The 14,596-nt window shown below is 45.0% G+C and overlaps 1 protein-coding gene across 13 annotated transcripts in view; it reads left to right on the forward strand.

Annotated features, from left to right (window-relative positions):
- KIAA0100 (KIAA0100 ortholog) overlaps positions 1-14,596 on the forward strand; it is a 36,801-nt gene that overhangs the window by 10,459 nt on the left and 11,746 nt on the right. For 12 of the 13 annotated variants that reach the window (XM_032320962.1, XM_032320965.1, XM_032320966.1 and 9 more), the window contains exons 16-26: positions 1,045-2,137; positions 2,570-2,761; positions 2,891-3,093; positions 3,241-3,359; positions 3,481-3,701; positions 4,192-4,382; positions 4,498-4,597; positions 4,729-4,931; positions 6,362-6,656; positions 9,496-9,653; positions 9,931-10,137. In XM_032320962.1, coding sequence (XP_032176853.1) covers positions 1,045-2,137; positions 2,570-2,761; positions 2,891-3,093; positions 3,241-3,359; positions 3,481-3,701; positions 4,192-4,382; positions 4,498-4,597; positions 4,729-4,931; positions 6,362-6,656; positions 9,496-9,653; positions 9,931-10,137 — 2,982 coding nt within the window. Of the gene's footprint in view, positions 1-1,044; positions 2,138-2,569; positions 2,762-2,890; positions 3,094-3,240; positions 3,360-3,480; positions 3,702-4,191; positions 4,383-4,497; positions 4,598-4,728; positions 4,932-6,361; positions 6,657-9,495; positions 9,654-9,930; positions 10,138-14,596 lie in introns of those variants that run through there. The other variant, XM_032320977.1, reaches the window with a different exon arrangement.

Here is a 14,596-nt window from a genome sequence, read left to right on the forward strand (position 1 = left end):
CCCCGCTGAGCAGAGAGCCTGATGTGGGGCTCGACCCCAGGACCCCCGGGATCATGACCTGAGCCGAAAGCAGAGGCTTTAACCCACTGAGCCACCCAGGCACCCCTTTTTTTTTTTTCAAAGATTTTATTTACTTACTTAAGGTAAAGAGTGGGACAGAGAGCACGAACGGGGTGAGGGGCAGAGGGAGAAGTAGACTCCCTGCTGGGCAGGGAGTTCAGTGTGGGATTCAATCCCAGGACTCTGGGATCATGACCCGAGCCAAAAGCAGATGCTTAACTGACTGAGGTACCCAGGTGCCCTGCATGAAACTTTCAAAGTGTATGGACATTGGGGAGGCTATGAGCTATGGTGAGTGCTGTGAAGTGTGTAAACCTGGCGATTCACAGACCTATACCCCTGGGGCTACAGGTCTGATAATACATTATTATTAGACTAATAATACATTATATGTTTATTAAAAAATTTAAACATTAAAAAAAAACTTTCAAAGTGATTATTAAAATGGTTATTACTGGGGTGCCTGGGTGGCTCAGTGGGTTGAGCCTCTGCCTTCAGCTCAGGTCATGATCTCAGGGTCCTGGGATCGAGCCCTGCATCAGGGTCTCTGCTTGGCAGGGAACCTGCCTCCCCCCCCCCCCCCCCCCGCCTACTTGTGATCTCTGTCAAATAAATAAATAAAATCTTTAAAAATATGGTTATTATATAGAGTATGGCTATTATAGAAAGATAACTCACAGAAACAAAAAGTCAAATGACTTATTAAGTATGTGCTATATATACTGCATATTCTGTGGTAGTTACTGAAGAATCAACAGTCTAGAATCCAGTTGGGAACTCAAGAGTGTGCAAGTAAGAACTGTTAGCTCCATATATTCATGCTAAGGAGAACAAGGCAAGGGTGTAATTGATGCAGTTGCTCAAGAAATGGTCCTGAGTGGAGATGGTTCTGGACCCATGTGTGCATGTATAATAATAATCTCAGCCATCTCTTATATTTTGGGATCTTGTAATTGACAGATCCTTTTCTCTTGCTCCCTGAAGGTTCAGTGTGGTACAGGGCTTACCTTACTTTGGAGCCCTCCAGATCACATGTACCTATACCAGCATGTCCTGGCTACCCTGCATTGCCGAGACCTGCTGAGAGCCACTCTGTTTCCTGAGTCTGTGCCACTCCTTACACTAGAGATCCCAGAGACTGCATCTGAACCAGAAGGCCTCCTCCCTGAGCCGTCTCCCCCAAAGCGGCTACTAAACCTGACACTAGAGGTGAGCACAGCTAAGCTGACAGCTTTTGTAGCTGAGGACAAGTTCATTACCCTGGCTGCGGAGAGTGTGTCGCTGAGCCGGCATGGGGGTTCGCTGCAGGCTTACTGCCCAGAGCTAGCTGCTGGCTTTGATGGCAATAGCATCTTCAACTTCAAGGAGGTGGAGGTACAGCTGCTGCCTGAACTGGAAGAGATGATCCTCCACCGGAATCCTTTCCCCGTGCTGCAGACCCTCCGGAACCGTGTGTGGCTTCTCTCCCTGGGCTCAGTCTCAGTGGAGTTTCCTTATCAGTATGATTTCTCTCGAACTCTGGATGAGGCTGTGGGTGTACAGAAATGGCTGAAGGGGCTGCATGGAGGAACTCATGCTCCGGCTTCTCCAAGCCCTGCCCCACTCCCACCTGATCTACTCTTGAAGGTTCATCACTTCTCATGGGTTTTCCTGGATGACGTTTTTGAGGTGAAACTTCGTGATAACTATGAACTAATGAAGGATGAAAGTAAGGAGAGCGCCAAAAGGCTGCAGTTGCTGGATGCCAAGGTGGCTGCCCTTCGGAAGCAACATGGGGAGTTACTGCCAGCCCGTAAAATTGAGGAGCTCTACGCCTCTTTGGAACATAAAAACATTGAAATCTACATTCAGCGCTCCCGTCGTCTCTATGGCAACACACCTATGCGCCGGGCTCTGCTCACTTGGAGCCTGTCAGGTCTAGAGCTGGTAGCTCTGGCAGATGCCTCCTTCCATGGGCCTGAGCGTGTGATAGAGCAAGTTCAAGAGCTTGATCCAGGCAGCCCTTTCCCTGCTGAGGGGATAGATCTTGTCATTCAGTGGTGTCGTATGCTCAAGTGCAGTGTTAAGACATTCTTGGGTAAGTAACACTTCTTCATTTGTAAATAGAGTGTAGTGTTCGCCCTCAGAGCTCCAGAAAGCTCTGAGTGACTGAAGAGGAACTCAGTTATATTGGGAACTGTGGTGGTTTTTGGATGGGTGGAGTGGGATGGGTGGGCTCCTCTTCATTTCTTGGTTCCTGAATTTCACCCTGAAACTGCTTGGCTAACACGAAGGACAACTAACACAGTCATCTTCAGGGTTAGTGTGCCTCTTGGATCTCGGTGTTATTCTACTCACCATCTGCTCGTGTCTGCACGCTGTTTTCCAGCTTTCCTGCCAATTGCCAGCTCTTGTTCTCTCAGTTGACCTTGTTAAATAGATGGGTAAAAGTAGTGGCAGGGGAGAAAATGCTCAAGAATGTTGAGACAGTCCTCTGAATAGCCAGCGTATATCCTCCCTGTAATAACAGTTCGGATAAGAGATTATCCCCGGTACCTGTTTGAGATACGTGACTGGCGGCTGATGGGTCGACTTGTGGGCACCGAGCAGAGTGGTCAGCCTTGCTCCCGGCGGCGTCAAATCTTGCACTTGGGGCTTCCATGGGGTAATGTGGCAGTAGAGAGGAACATGCCCCCACTCAAGTTCTACCACGACTTCCACTGTGAGTAGAGGAGGGCAGTTGGTGTGGCTGAGGGATGTTGTGATGGCTGGGATGGGAGATGAGCTGAGGCCCTCTGGAGTGAAGAAAGAAGTAGCTTAATAAGCTGTACCCTTTGCTCCTCTATCCCAGCGGAAATCTTTCAGTACACAGTGGTATGGGGCCCGTGCTGGGATCCAGCCTGGACACTGATTAGCCAGTCTGTAGACCTCTTGACCAAGCCCTCAGCTGACCCCAGCCCACCCTTGCCCTGGTGGGACAAGAGCCGTCTTCTGTTCCATGGGGACTGGCACATGGACATTGAACAGGCAAATCTGCACCAACTGGCTACTGAGGTGAGGGCTTCCGGAGTTGTTTTCTTACTAGGATGCTATGATTTGGGCTTGTATAGCACATGGTGGGGGGAGACCCAACGATACTTATTTGGGAGATTGGGAGATACTCTTATCCAGATCTCACCAAGTTGTTGGGGGTGGTTACAGGACCCATACAACACAACAGAAAATATGCACTGGGAGTGGAACCACCTGTCTTTTCATTGGAAACCTGGTCAATTTGTGTTCAAGGGTGACTTGGATGTCAACGTGAGAACAGCTTCTAAGTGAGTGGAGTGATGGGTGGGGCCTCAACAGGGCGAGGGATTCAGGTTGGTGGGAGAGGGGAAGAGCCAGGGAGTTCCAAGTGATCAGGGCACTGAGAGCTGGGACTCTGTTGTGAGACAGGTATGATGACTGCTGCTTCCTTCACCTGCCTGACCTCTGCATGACACTGGACCTGCAGTGGCTATGCCATGGGAACCCCCATGATCACCACAGTGTCACTCTGCGGGCCCCAGAGTTTCTGCCTGAGGTGCCCTTGGGCCAACTCCATGACTCCTACCGGGCATTCCGCTCCGAGAACCTCAATCTCTCCATCAAGATGGATCTGACCCGGCACAGTGGGAGTGAGGCTTGGGTCTGGGGCAGTGGGAGGAAGAGTTGGGAGGATGGGCTTAAACACAAAGGACTTGACCCTTTGGGGCGGGGATAGGGAAAGCAAGGGAGGATTTGGATTAGGACCTTTTTTTGAGAAAGGGTTGTGGAGACAAAGCTTAGATATTTTTTTTTTTTTTTAAGATTTTATTTATTTGGGAGAGAGAGAGTACAAGTAGAGAGAGAGGGAGAAGCAGACTCCCCACTGAGCAGGGATTCAGATGTGGGGCTCTATCCCAGGACTTGGAGATCATGACTTGAGCTGAAGGCAGAGGCCTAACCATCTGTGCCACCCAGGCGCCCCCAAAGCTTAGATCTTTAAAAGGAAAGGGTATTGGGGATATTGATTTGGGGCTGAAAGCTACTTGGGTTTTTAAACTTCTAAAAGCTGAAGCTAGGGATGGATTTAGGTTCATCTCTGTTTTAATCACAGGTAGGAGATATCTATCTTGTCTTTTACAGCAATATCCCAGCCCAGGATTCTGTTATATAGTAGTACCCTGCGCTGGATGCAAAACTTTTGGGCAACTTGGACTAGTGTCACAAGGCCTATCTGTCGGGGAAAGCTCTTCAATAACCTGAAACCAAGCAAGAAGAAACTTGGCCAGCACTACAAGCAGCTTTCCTATACTGCGCTTTTTCCCCAGCTGCAGGTCAGGCTCTGATATCTTCAGTTCTGTTCCCCTTCCCTAGTTTTCTCATTTTTCCTTATCTTCATCATCTCTCGGATACCATTCTTTGTTCAGCATTATGCTCTCTGCTTGTCAGGTGCATTATTGGGCCTCATTTGCCCAGCAACGGGGCATCCAGATTGAGTGCAGTCAGGGCCATGTCTTCACTAGGGGAACTCAGCGGCTTATACCTCAAGGTAGGTTCAAAGACTGCCTTCCTTTCTCGTAGTCCTTGCCCTCTTCGCCCTTCTCGTTCCTCTTCCTGCTTTCTGTCCCACGCTGCCTTCTCTGTCGGTCTGCATGGGCTCTGTATGGCTCCTTGTCTCAGCGGGCACAGTGATGCGGCGCCTCATCTCTGACTGGAGTGTGACCCAGATGGTTAGTGACCTAAGTCAGGTGACTGTTCACCTGATGGCTTCGCCCACTGAAGAGAATGCTGATCACTGCCTTGATCCTTTGGTGACAAAGACCCACCTACTGAGCCTGTCCTCCCTCACCTACCAGCGGCACAGCAATCGCACAGCTGAAGAGGTACCGCTTGACTCAGTCTCTTTACAACCTTATTTGTATCAGTATGTGTCTTGGTTTGTTTGGGCGGCCATAACAAAATACCAAAGACTGTGTGGCTTAAGCAACAAAAATATATTTCTCACAGTTTTGGGGGCTAGAGGTCTAAGATCAGGGTGCCAAGCATAGTCAGATTCTGGTGAGGGCTCTTTCCTGGCTTGTAGACAGTTGCCTTTGCTGTGTTCTCACAAGGCAGGAAAAGAGAAAGGGAGCATCCTCTTTGGTGTCTCTTTTTTTTAGATTTGGAGTGAGAGCGAGCACAGGCAGACAAAGTGGCAGGCAGAGGCAGAGGGAGAAGCAGTTTCCCTGCAAAGCAAGGAGCCTGATGTGGGACTCGATCCCAGGACGCTGGGATCATGACCTGAGCTAAAGGCAGCTGCTTAACCAACTGAGCCACCCGGGTGTCCCTGGTGTCTCTTCTTATAAGGGCTCACTGATCCCATCATAAAGCCCTACCCTCATGACATTTAAATCTAATTACCTCCTAAAGGCCACATCTCCAAATATTATCATACTGGGGATTATGGTCTCAACATATGAAGTTTGGTTAGGGCAACAATTCAGTCCATGGCAGTGGGTTTCAGGCAAAGGTCCAGGTAATGTTTCTAACTACATTCCAAGCATATATATCATTATTACATAATGAATTCACTATCAACTGTATCAGTGTCCCTCTTTTTGAAAATTCCTTTTCTCCCTCTCCTTCTAAAGATAGTCTCTTGCCCTTCAGGAAACAGTAAAACTTTTTTCCTAGGACCTTATTTGGTGGGATTTTTTGCCCCCTAATTAAGGAAAGATTTTATGTTGAAATTTTTTTTATTCTCGTTTTTAATTAAGTAGGCTCCATGCCCAAGCTGGGGCTTGAATTCACAACCCTGAGATCAAGAGTCACATGCTCTACCAACTGAGACAGTTAGGTGACTATATGTTGACATTTTCTGAACCATATAAATATAGTGGATATAGTCTGAGTGTAGTCTAATGCACACATTAAGACCATTTAGTTTTTCTTTTTCTAGGGTTGTTTTATCTCTCCTAGAACAGATTTGTTTTTTTTTTTTTTAGGTGGTGGGGGGCAGAAAGAGAGAGAGAGAAATTTTTTTTTGTTAAAGATTTTATTTATTTATATGAGAGAGAATGAGTGAGAGCATGAGTAGGGAGAGGAGCAGAGGGAGAGGTAGACTTCCACCAAGCAGGGCCTCCCCGACCCCTGACGTGGGACTTGATCCCAGGACCTTGGGCTCATGACCTGAGCCGAAAGCAGATGCTTAACCAACTGAGCCAGGCACCCAAATAGATTGCTTATTCAACAAGTTTGTTTTCTTATCTCTATATCTGTGGTACGGGAGAAATTGTGGGAATTTCCGTGCTATCTTGTGGTTCTTGTTTCTTAGGAGCTCTCTACTCGGGTTGGGGATCCTGCCTTTCACACACACCAGCTGCACTTGGTAGATTTACGGGCTTCGTGGACAACCACAAATCGGGACATTGCCTTTGGTTTATATGATGGCTATAAAAAGGCGGCAGTACTCAAACGTAACCTCTCTACTGAGGCCCTGAAGGGGTTAAAGATTGAACCCCAGATGCCAGCTAAAAAGCCAAAGCAGAGTGTTCTGACCAGTGCCCCAGCCCCACCTCCCGTCAACACTCCCAGCTTTAGTGGACAGCCTGAGAAGGGGTCATCAGGAGGTAAGCTGGGGCAGATGAGACTTCATTGGGTTAGGGTTAGAATATGTCCATGGGATTGGACAGGAATTGGGAAGGACTAAATTGTGGATGGTTCCATCTAGGTGTAGAGATGAAAACTATTGATTCTCCATATTAGGCCGCCTTAGTCCCTCTCTCTCTCTCTCTCTTTTTTTTTTTAAGATTTATTTATTTATTTAACAGACAGAGATCACGAGTGGGAGAGAGGCAGGCAGAGAGAGGGGGAAGCAGGCTCCCTGCTGAGCAGAGAGCCCAACTCGGGGCTTGATCCCAGGACCCTGGGATCATGACCTGAGCCGAAGGCAGAGGCTTTAACCCACTGAGCCATCCAGGCACCCCTCTCTCTTTTTTTTTTAAAGATTTTATTTATTTATTTGACAGAGAGAAGTGCAGTAGCTGAGGGGAGGGGCAAAGGGGGAGGGAGAAGTATGTTCCCTGCTGGGCAGGGAGCCTGAAGCGGGACTCAGTCCCGGGACCCTGGAATCATGACCTGAGCTGAAGGCAGACGCTCATCCGACAGCTCTGGAGGTGACCCAGTCTACCTTAGTCTTACATAGCAATGATATAAGGGCATTTAAAGGTTGTGATTCTGTGACCAAGAGAAGAGGATCATGAAGGAGTGATGGGTCAAAACAGTATGAGTAAGGGAAAGAAAGGATTAAAGAATTGTTTTGTGGTTTGATGAATTAATTTGTTCAGTCAGCAAATACTGAATACTTAACAGGCACAAAGCACTGTGATGGGTTCATGAGAAATATAAAATGAAAGACCTTCTACTTGCTACAGCAAGTAGTTTATCATCTCTGGATGAGCTAACTAAGATTATTTGTTCATTCACTCAACCACTCATTCATTCATAGATTCTTTTTAGCTTATAGACGATTTATAATGCACCAGACATAACCCTAGACATTAGCGATATAAAGGTGAGGGAAAGCTCAGAAACTAGTAGGTAGGCATGTAAATTATTATTTCATTATGAAAATGCTTTGTAAGAATGTACAAGGAGAAAGTATTTAAATCAGCATTGGGAAGTCTAGAAAGGCTTCCCAGAAAAGATCGTTGAGATGGGTCTTAAAAGATGAGTAAGAGGGGCCCCTGGGTGGCTCAGTGGGTTAAAGCCTCTGCCTTCAGCTCAGGTCATGATCCCAGGGTCCTGGGATTGAGCTCTGCGTCGGGCTCCCTGCTCAGCAGAGAGCCTACTTCCGACGCCTGTCTGCCTCTCTGCCTACTTGTGATCTGTCAAATAAATAAATAAACTCTTTAAAAAAAAAAAGAAAGATGAGTAAGAGTTCAACAGGCAAGGAGAAAGGAGAGGGCATTTTAGGGAGAAGGAATAAGTACAGAGGAATGCAAGTTCATGGTGAGTTTAGAACAAGGTGAAAAGTGATCATGTCACAAGTGAGAAGTGAAAGTATATGGGAGTTCTTGACTAGAGTGAAGAAGGGAGTGCAATCAGGGAAAGATTTATTGATGAAATAATATTTAAGCTGGACTTCGAAGCCTTATTATAGTTTGAACTTGTGGAAATGGGGAGAAAGGGCATTCAAGGCAGAGGGCGTATCCTGATAGGAGTAGAATTGGTAAAGCTCAATACGTTCAAAGGAGAGCAAAGAGTCTGTTTCAGTTGTCATAGAGAGTAGCTAAGATGGGTGAGGGAAGATCCCGGAAAGGAAGGCTGTACGTAGACCATCAAAAGTCTTCCATACAAGGCTAAGGAGTTTTTGGTCCTTAGCAGACAGTGGTGAACTACTGAAGGCTTTTGAATAGGGATGTGTCATCATTAGACTTAATTTTTAGGAAGATAAATCTTGGGGTGCTGTGGAGAAGGACTCGGGGAAAACTGGAGGTGGAGGGACCAATAAGGAAACTATTGTGGCATCTCAAAACATGTAATAGTAGAGGCAATGAGAATGGAGATGGGGAGATAGATAGAAATGTTAATGTGTCTATGAAATGTGCAATGCAAGGAACACATCTAGGTAATGTCTAACAGCTGGAGATGAGATCTAAAAGCTTAGTACTAGAGATGACGATTTTGGGAGTTTCAGCATGAGCTAAGAGGTAAGGCCAAGGAGGTAATAATAGTTACCTACTGTGTGGCAGGTACTCTGCAAAATACTTCTATATGTTGTTGCATTAAATTCCCTCAACAACCTTATGAGACACTTACTCTTATTTTACAGACATGGAAACTGAGGCCCAGGTTAAAGCAAGCTGCCAAAGGTCACAATCAAGAAACTGGCAGAGATAGGATCTTAAATATAGGCAGACTAGTCTGATTCTGGAGGCTGCTATTAACCATAACACACTGTTAGACAAACTCATTAGAAGAAAAGAGGAAGAGGGGAACATGCCAAGGATGGACCTTAGGAGATAGTTATTTTCTAAAACTTGGGAGAAAAGGATTTAGAGGCATAATCAGAGGAAGCAGTAGAAGTATGAGAACACAGTGGCACTAATGGCAAGGGAGTGGTTTCATGGGGAAAGGAGTGGTCAAAAAACGTTTAAGATAATACGAAGTAAAAAATACAAGTAACAAAATGAGAAAAAAAAGATCCTAGAATAATTCAGAGTTTGATATACCTAGGAGAAAAAATGCTGCCACTTACATAGTATTTCTAAGTTTCTTTTGGGAATCTATTACTTTTGTTAAATTGAAGGGAAAATGAAATGACAACCCTTATTTTGCCCTCAAGGATGAAGAGGTGGAGTGGATAAGTTGCAGATAGGAGAATGTGTTGTAGAGAAATTGAAGGAAGATCATTTGGGCCCTATCCTTTGAGATTATGACTTTTTCACACTTGCTGTTTCCCTGCAGGTGCCTACATGTTGCAGAAGCTGATTGAAGAGACAGATAGGTTTGTAGTGTTCACAGAAGAGGAGTCAGGTGTGAGTGACCAGTTGTGTGGCATTGCTGCCTGCCAGACGGATGACATATATAACCGAAACTGCCTTATTGAGCTGGTTAACTGCCAGGTAACTTGTCTTTACCAGAGCACCTCAGCCTTGGGCTAGAACATAGTATGCGTTCATCTTCTCCCACCACCAAATAAGAACGGGCAGACAGAGTTCCAAAAAAATATTCCTTCCAGCAGGTATCGAGGATAATCCAACTTTCATGTCTAAAACCATAGCATTCACTCAGTAAGCCAGGATTAGGCCCAGCTGTAGTCATAGGTGCAATCCTTTCATTAACCTTCTCACCTTCCCTGGTGGCCCTTGTGCTGTAATTCTGCTTCTGTCTGTGGTATAGATGGTTCTTCGTGGAGCGGAGACAGAAGGCTGTGTCATTGTATCAGCTGCCAAAGCTCAGCTGCTGCAGTGCCAACATCATCCAGCCTGGTATGGGGACACGTTGAAGCAAAAGACGTCCTGGACTTGCTTACTGGATGGCATGCAGTACTTCGCCACCACTGAAAGCAGCCCCACTGAGCAGGATGGCCGACAGCTCTGGTTAGAGGTTAGTTAGTGGCACTGGGAAGGCCCATTATAGTCCCACTTTTCCATATTTGGCTCCTTCCAGAAGACTGTTTGCAAGATTCCTGCTAGTACCTATTGCTCCAGCTTAGTAGAATAATGAAGCTGGTAACACCTTGAATGTAGGAATTGTAGGTAGTCTCTGATTTTATGGTCTGTGAGCACATAGTGCTTTTTTTTTTTTTAATCTCTTGCTATTCTTTTTCATTGCAAAGGAAATTCTCATTTCCTAGCACCAGAATGAAGTAGATTGGAACTTTTTTACTTCTCTCTTTTTTTTTTAAGATTTTATTTATTTATTTGACAGAGAGATCACAAGTAGGTAGAGAGGCAGGCAGGGAGGGAAAGCATGCTCCCTGCTGAACAGAGAGCCTGATGTGGGGCTCAATCCCAGGACCCTGAGACCATGACCTGAGCTGAAGGCAGAGGCTTAACCCTCTGAGCCACCTAGGCACCCCAAGAACTTTTTTACTTTTGAGAAGATTGCTGACCCCTTCTAATAAAGCACAAAACCAGTGGGCAGCCAAGAAAATAGGCAGTAAGTTTGAGAACTTGAGATAAGTTCTCTATCTGCCCTTTCTCTTATTTCTCTTATGAAGATGGTTGATTGGTTGTTTCAGCAAAGTAGTAAGATTGAATAGAAAGATTGCTTGTCTAGTAGTCAGGTTGTGTGAATTCTAATGCCACCTTTGCTATTATAGTAGCCATCAGCCCTTGAGCGAGTCATTGTTATTTATACAATTGAGTTAATACTTCATTCTCACAAGATTATTGAAAGGATCAGTGAGACAGTGCTTTGAAAAACAAAGCTTTCATTTAGAGGGAAAATAATCCTATCATTTTTAAAAAGTTGTTAGGTCGGGGTGGTGTATGTGTCAAGGTAATGTTTTCTTAGATGGTGAAATTATGAACAGTTGGCAGGGACTAGGCTGTAGGTTTTCTTTTCAGCTTAGTAAAACAATTTGCATTATAATTTCTAGTATATAATATCAGAATTATTGAGAGATCTTAGTTTGTAAGGTAAGATGTACCTAGCCAGTATTCTTTTTTTTTTTTTTTAAAGATTTTATTTATTTATTTGAGAGAAAGACAGTGAGAGAGAGCATGAGCGAGAAGGTCAGAGGGAGAAGCAGACTCCCCATGTTGCTGGGAGCCCGATGTGGGACTCGATCCTGGGACTCCAGGATCATGACCTGAGCTGAAGGCAGTCGTCCAACCAACTGAGCCACCCAGGCGCCCCACCTACCCAGTATTCTTGCACAGGTGTGAAGTGGTCACGTTGTGCTGGGCATGGTACACCCAAACGGCTTATGCATCCAGCTGCATCTGTTAAGCACCAGTGTGGTAACTTCATTTGCCATTATACTCAATGGGGAAAAAGCTAATCCCTCTTCCCTGCCTGGTGCTTCTTACTCCAACAATCTTCGGGCTCAAATCTAGCAACCTCAGATGTAATTACATACAAGATAATCATTTAATCAGATGTCAAGCCAAGGAAGGGTCAGGTTGTTGATAATATGAGAGGTCATGTAATGTATCATATTACAGCTGTGGTTCAAACAAACCGTGCTCTTTACCAGTAGTCGCAGGAGGTAGGCACAGAAGATTCTAACTACTCAGGCAGACGTGGGCAAGATGAGCTATGTAAGATCTCTCTAGCATTTTCTGGGCCTCTGCTGCTTTCAGGCATGCCTTCTTTTGCTTGTGAACCCTTTATTCCCTGTCAGGCTATGGTATTAGCATTAGAATAGAATGTGTATTTGGCTTAGATGGGAGGGACTTTGTGGATGGGTTTTTTTTTTTTTTAGATTTTATTTATTTGGGGCGCCTGGGTGGCTCAGTGGGTTGGTTAAGGCCTCTGCCTTAGGCTCAGGTCATGATCCCAGGGTCCTGGGCTTTCTGCTTGGCGGGGAGCCTGCTTCCTCCTCTTTCTCTGCCTGCTTCTCTGCCTCCTTGTGATCTCTCTCAAATAAATAAATAAAATCTTTTTTTTTTTTATCTTTTTTAAAAAAAAATTTATTTATTTGAGAGAGGGAAAAAGTGTGCTTGTTGTGCATGGGTGTTTAGGGGGAGGGGACAGAGGGAGAGAGAGAGAGGGAGAGAGAATCTGGAGCAGACTCCATGCTGAGTGCCAAGCTGAAGCCCTGAAATCATGACCTGAGCTGAAACCAAGAGTCGATCGTTGAACCGACTGATCCACCCAGAAACCCTGATATTAGCTATTTTGGTGTGAAGTGGTTTTGATTTGCATTACCCTGATGATCAGTGATATTGAACATCTTTCCGTGTTTCTGTTAGACATCTGTATGTCTTTTTTGGAAAAACATCTACTCAGGTCCTCTGCCCATTTTTAAATTGGATTAATGTTTTTTTGGTGTTGAGTTGTAGGAGTTCCTTATGTATCATTTGCAAATATCTTCTTCCATTCAGTAGGTTGCCTGTTTGTTTTGCTTATGGTGTCCTTTACGGAGTTGGCAGAGGACTTTCATCTTGCCTTTCCTATATGAATTTTTTGTGGCTTGGCAGATTTGCTTATGGTCTATCCATATCACTCATTCTGTTACTCATTTTGACTTAAGCTTAGCAGAGACTTAGCTCAGCAGAGAGCCTGCTTCCTCCTCCTCTCTCTCTGCCTGCCTACTTCTCTGCTTACTTGTGATCTCTGTCCGTCAAATAAATAAATAAAATCTTAAAAAAAAAAAAAAAGAATTCATTCCTCTTACCCCATAGCAAGTGTCAGAGTGATCATCTGAAGACAGAAAACAGCAAGAATACAAACACATGAATATCAAAGTGGGTGGGAAAGTCATTGGTTTTGATCAAATTTGTTGTGCTTAACATGATTTGAATTTTTTCCTGTTTTCTTAATCTTGGTAAAATACATACAAAATTTATTGTTTTAACCATTTTTAAGTGTAAAGTTTGGTGGTATTAAATATATTCATGATGTTATTCAACCATCACTACTATCCATCTCCATGACTCCTCATCTTGTAAAACTGAAATTGTACCCATTAAACAAAAACTCCCCACCTCCCCCTTTTCAGTCCTTAACAATCACTATTGTGGGACGCCTGGGTGGCTCAGTTGGTTAAGCAGCTGCCTTCGGCTCAGGTCATGATCCCAGGGTCCTGGGATCGAGTCCCACATCGGGCTCCTTGCTCGGCAGGGAGCCTGCTTCTCCCTCTGCCTCTGCCTGCCTCTCTGTCTGCCTGTGCTCGCTCGCGCTCTCTCCCTCTGTCTCTGAAAAAATGAATAAAATCTTTAAAAAAAACAAAAAAACAAAAAAAACAATCACTATTGTACTTTCTGTCTCTATAATTTTGACTATTCATTTTTGGTTTTGTTTTTTTAAGATTTTATTTGATATAGACAGTGAGAGAGGGAACACCAGCAGGGGGAGTGGAAGAGGGAGAAGCAGGCTCCCTGCTCAGGGGTCCTTGATCCCTGTTCGCTGGGATCATGACCCGAGCTGAAGGCAGACACTTAATGACTGAGCCACCTAAGCATCTAGTTTTGACTCTTCTTTTTTTTTTTTTTTTTTAAGTTTTTATTTATTTATTTGACAGACAGTGATCACAAGTAGGCAGAGAGGCAGGCAGAGACAGAGGGGGAATCAGGCTCCCTGCTGAGCAGAGAGCCAGATGCAGGGCTCAATTCCAGGACCCTGGGATCATGACCTGAGCTGAAGACAGGCTTAACCCACTGAGCCACCGAGGCGCCCCTAGTTTTGAATATTCTTTTTTTTTTTTTTAAGATTTTATTTGTTCATTTCACGGACAGAGATCACAAGTAAGCAGAGAGGCAGGCAGAGAGAAAGGAAGGGAAGCAGACTCCCCGCCGAGCAGAGAGCCCCATGTGGGGCTCAATCCCAGGACCCTGGGACCATGACCTGAGCCGAAGCCAGAAGCTTTAACCCACTGAGCTACCCAGGCACCCCTAGTTTTGACTATTCTTAAGTATCTCATATAAATGAAATCATATAGCACTTGACTTTTTGTTGTAACTGACTTAATTTCACTTTCTAGAATCTCTTCAAGGTTTATATGTGTTGTAGCGTCTTCCTTTTTTTTTTTTTTAAGAGAGGGAGAAAGGAAGTGGGAAACAGAGAGAGAGAGGCAGGTAGGGGGAAGGACAGAGAATCTTAAGCAGGCTCTGTGCACAATGCAGAGCCCAGTGTGGGGCTTGATCTCACAATCCTGAGATTATGACCTGAGCCAAAATCAAGTGTCGGACACTTAACCAACTGAGCACCCAGGTGCCCCAGCATCTTCCTTTTTAAGACTGAATTCCACTGTGTGTGTGTGTGTTGTGTGTGTGTGTGTGTGTGTGTGTGTGTATACACCACATATTGCTTATCCATTCTTCTACCAATGGATATTTGGGTTTCTTCCGTATTTTAGCTATTGTGAATAATGCCATATGAACATATACAAATCTCT

Source organism: Mustela erminea, chromosome 18 (genome assembly GCF_009829155.1).
Source record: "Mustela erminea isolate mMusErm1 chromosome 18, mMusErm1.Pri, whole genome shotgun sequence".
Lineage (NCBI taxonomy): Eukaryota > Metazoa > Chordata > Mammalia > Carnivora > Mustelidae > Mustela > Mustela erminea.